The sequence below is a fragment of the Penaeus monodon genome, chromosome 18 (assembly GCF_015228065.2).
Source record: "Penaeus monodon isolate SGIC_2016 chromosome 18, NSTDA_Pmon_1, whole genome shotgun sequence".
Classification (NCBI taxonomy): domain Eukaryota; kingdom Metazoa; phylum Arthropoda; class Malacostraca; order Decapoda; family Penaeidae; genus Penaeus; species Penaeus monodon.
Window position 1 is genome coordinate 13,846,237 of NC_051403.1, and position 4,226 is coordinate 13,850,462.

A 4,226-nucleotide genomic window follows, 5' to 3' on the forward strand; every position below is an offset into this window, starting at 1 on the left:
GTTGCACCTGTTAGTCACAATTCCTAGATGACTCAAAGAAATAGAACAAAGTAAACTCTACTGTCACCTGCATGTAAATTCACTGACAACAAATATTAAGAACCCTAAAAGGGATTCAGTAGAAAGTACAAATGATAGCAAGAATACCTATATTTCTGATGTAGTAAACAAAGTAGAATATGGTTTAGAAGATTTAGATTGTTCCGCTGATAAAGAGACCAATGAAAGAACATGTTCAAAAGGGAGTAGACTTCCATCTGATGTCAGAACTAAAGCTAAAGTAGCTGATTTCAAAGATGGTGATTTAGACAGTGAATTAAGTGTGATGACACATAATGAAAAGTTGAAGTCTGGTGGATCTGAGAAAAGTGGTGAAGGAGAATCTATTGATGATCATTTTGAGGAAAGTAGGGTGGATGAATTAAAAGGAAAAAATAGAGACATATCTGTGTTCAGTTGGGAGTGTGGTAAGATGACTTGTAGAAGAAGCGAAAGAATACAGGGGAGAGATGGAATGGTAAAGAGTCCTAATGAAGGAAGTGAAAGTAAAACTGAAGCTGTAATAAGCCCTTGCCAAAAGTTGCCAGAAAGCAAAATGGAATATAATAAAGACATACAGTGCAAGAAAAGTGGTGCTAAAAGACAGTTAGTAAAGGATAAGACAAGTGACATTCTCAGGAGGAAAAAGTACAAAGAAAAGAGAGGAAATTCTCCCAAAAACAGCCCAGAGGATTTGAATGAGAATATAATGGACATCGATGATGATGATGACCTTCCTGATCTGACTGTTTGCCAAGCTGTAAAAGGTAGAGTGGCCATACAAGTTTATTTGTAATATTAAGAAACTGTAAGATTATTAGGCAAAAGTAAGTAATTTATTTTAGAATTATCAAACTTTAGGGATGTATACATGCATGGTGGCTCAGATGCTCTCATGCCCAGCCTTTTAATCCATGAACGGTGGGTATAAGTACCAAGGCGACCCTTTCAGGTGGGCATAGGTCACCCGCCCATCCCCACAAGGATGTGATATTGTGCCACCCACTATTAAGGGCTAAACATGAACAGCTGTGAAAATTATTAGTTTTATATAGCTATCCAAAATAGAAAAATAGATCAGCACAGTGAAATATTTCCTCTTAAGCTAAGAAGTAGTTATCCGATAAATATTTTTTATTCATGTTTTCTTGCACTTTTAGTGTATATACTGATATTTTTTGTTGAAAAGAAAATTGTGAATGATTTTTCATTGGTAGCCAAACAGCAAAATAATATTTTGAGGATTAACACTGACGTGAGATATCCACACACTGTGACACATTAATTGCTCATTTTTCTCTTGTTGCAGAAACACCAAAAGTAGAAATTAAGGTAAATGATCTGATTTGGACTTTGCATAGAGGTTTGTGGTGGCCTTCTTATGTGAAACAAGAATATGCTCGAGAAAAGAGAGTTTCAGTGTTTTTCATTGGATGTGACCAGGCCGTTGCAATCAAAGTGAATAAGAGAAATACAAGACAATTCTTCAGTGACCATATTCCTTCATATGTGGTAAGTAGTATCATTTGTTTATATTATCAGTTGTATTGTATATTTAGCAATTTTTAAAGATGAAAGTCATATGCCTAAGAAATTATTATGCTTCTCTATGGGTATCTTGCACAAAGAGATGTGCTCCAATTCGTACTTATATTTTTTCACATGCAAATATTCAGAAAGACTTGTTGCTAGAACTGTTTTGAATGATCTGCAGTAATAGGATAATTTTTTGAAAATAAAATATGATTATCTGTCAGTTTTCACTCTTAATCCTACATCTATATCTACATATGTGCATACCTATTAATACATATATATATATATCTATATCTATATATAATATTATATATATATATATATATATAATATTATATATATATATACATATATATACACTTATATAATATATATATATCATATAATTTATAGATATATATATATATAATATTATAAAATAATATAATATATATAGAATAATATATATTATATATAATATTATATAATAATATATATATATATATATATATATATATATATTATATTAATAATATTTATTATATATATATATATTATATAATATATATAATATATATAGATTTATATATAAATATATTATATATATAATATAATATATATAATATTATATATATATCTATTATAATATATATAATTATAATTATTTATATATATATAATATATATCTATAATATATATTAATATATATATTATATATAAAATTATATATATAAATATAATATATAATATATAATATATATAATATATATATATATAATTATATTATATATATATATATATTATAATTATTATATATATATATTATATATATATTATATATATAATATATTATATAATTATATATATATATTAATATATATTATATATATTATATATATATTATATATATATATATATATATATTATATATATATATATATCTTTTATTATATATTTTATCTTATTTTTTTTTTAATTTATTTTTTATTTTTTCTAATTATTTTTTTATTTTAATTATTTTCTATTTATTATTTTTTCACTCTCTTTTTTTTTTTTTTTATATTTCTTATTATTTTTTATTTTTTTAATTTATTTTTCTATTTTTTTTCATTCTTTCTATCTCTTCTTTTCATCTTCTTTCTATTTATATTTTTTTCATCTATTATTTTCTTTTTTTTTATATATATTTATTATTTATTCTTATATATTTTCATATATTATATTTATTTATTTTTTTATATCATATTAATTCTTATTTTATTACATTTACATATATTTATTCATTTACTATTTATTTATTTATTACTTTTATTTTTATATCTTTATTTCAATCTATATTATATTCATTACTATATACTATTAATTTTTCATATATTATCATTATTATCTACTTATTTATATATTTCATATTATATATATAATTATTATTATATTCTATTAATATATACATTATTAATATATATATATTAATATATATTATATATATATATATACTATATTACATATATATCATATTACATATATATATATCATATATATATAATATATATATCATATATATATCTATTATATCATATATATATTATATATATTATTATTATATATATATACATATATATATATCTATATATATATACATATATATATATATACATATATATATTCATATTTATATTCATTATATATATATATTATATATATATATATTATAATATATATATATATATATATATATATATATAATATATTATCCCTCCCTCTCTCCCTCTCTCTCTCTTTCTCTCATCATTATTTTATTTATTTTTGTATTCATTAATTTTGCCTCATAGAAGAAGTCTGCACAAGGTCTTTTAGAGGCCTTCCAGCTTTGCAAATCTTATTCTCAGTTGCGGGAAAATAGAAGTGATATTACACCACATTTTTACTTCAGTCTTCCTGTAGAGGGCAAGTACACACAACTCTTATTGAAGTGAAAATAATAATGATGATGATGATGATAATAATGATAACAGTTATGATGTTAATGATAGTAGCAGCAAATATAGTGATAATAAGGATGATAATGAGGATGATATTATATTTGATAAGCATAACAATGATGATGATGATATTATATTTAATAAAAATAACAATGATGATGATGATAAATGATTAATAGTGGAAAACAACATGGATTTTTTCTTTCTTAATAGAGTCCTGTATTTCTGAAAAATACTTTATTCTCTGTTAATGGATAGCCTAATATATTTATTTTGCTTTCTGGATTTAAATCTTTTTCATTTCTATTTAGAACAAAATGCCCTGATGAACACAAACACAACTTCGACTGCAGATGAACATTCGCCAGATGTTTCTAGGAAAGAGTATATCTGGTACAGAAGAGACACCAAAGCTACGTAAAAGACATTCACTTATCAGATGCATGGAAAGCGAAGAAAAAGGAAATACTGCAAGTAAAGAAGTAAGTTTAATCACGTTAGATATGTTGATTGTTGCTGATGTGTGTGGTTATCTCCTAGTTAATAATTGTCTGCACATAAGTACAAGTTTGTTCCAAATAATGTTTCTCTGTGAAGTTAATCACTTTTCCATTGGATGTGATGCAAATCTTTTGAAGGAATATGTGTTATTAGGTCAAAAATTAGTATGGTCACATCAATGCCCCTGTTTAT

General features: G+C 23.6%; 1 protein-coding gene across 1 annotated transcript; it reads left to right on the plus strand.

Moving 5' to 3' along the window:
* Positions 1-80: 80 nt before the first annotated feature.
* LOC119584281 lies at positions 81-4,037 on the plus strand (the record flags this gene model as incomplete). Its single annotated transcript, XM_037932810.1, is given in 4 exon segments — positions 81-806; positions 1,349-1,551; positions 3,384-3,498; positions 3,845-4,037. Coding segments are annotated over 4 exon segments (909 nt in total). The 3' UTR covers positions 3,955-4,037.
* Between the last annotated feature and the right edge of the window lie 189 nt (positions 4,038-4,226).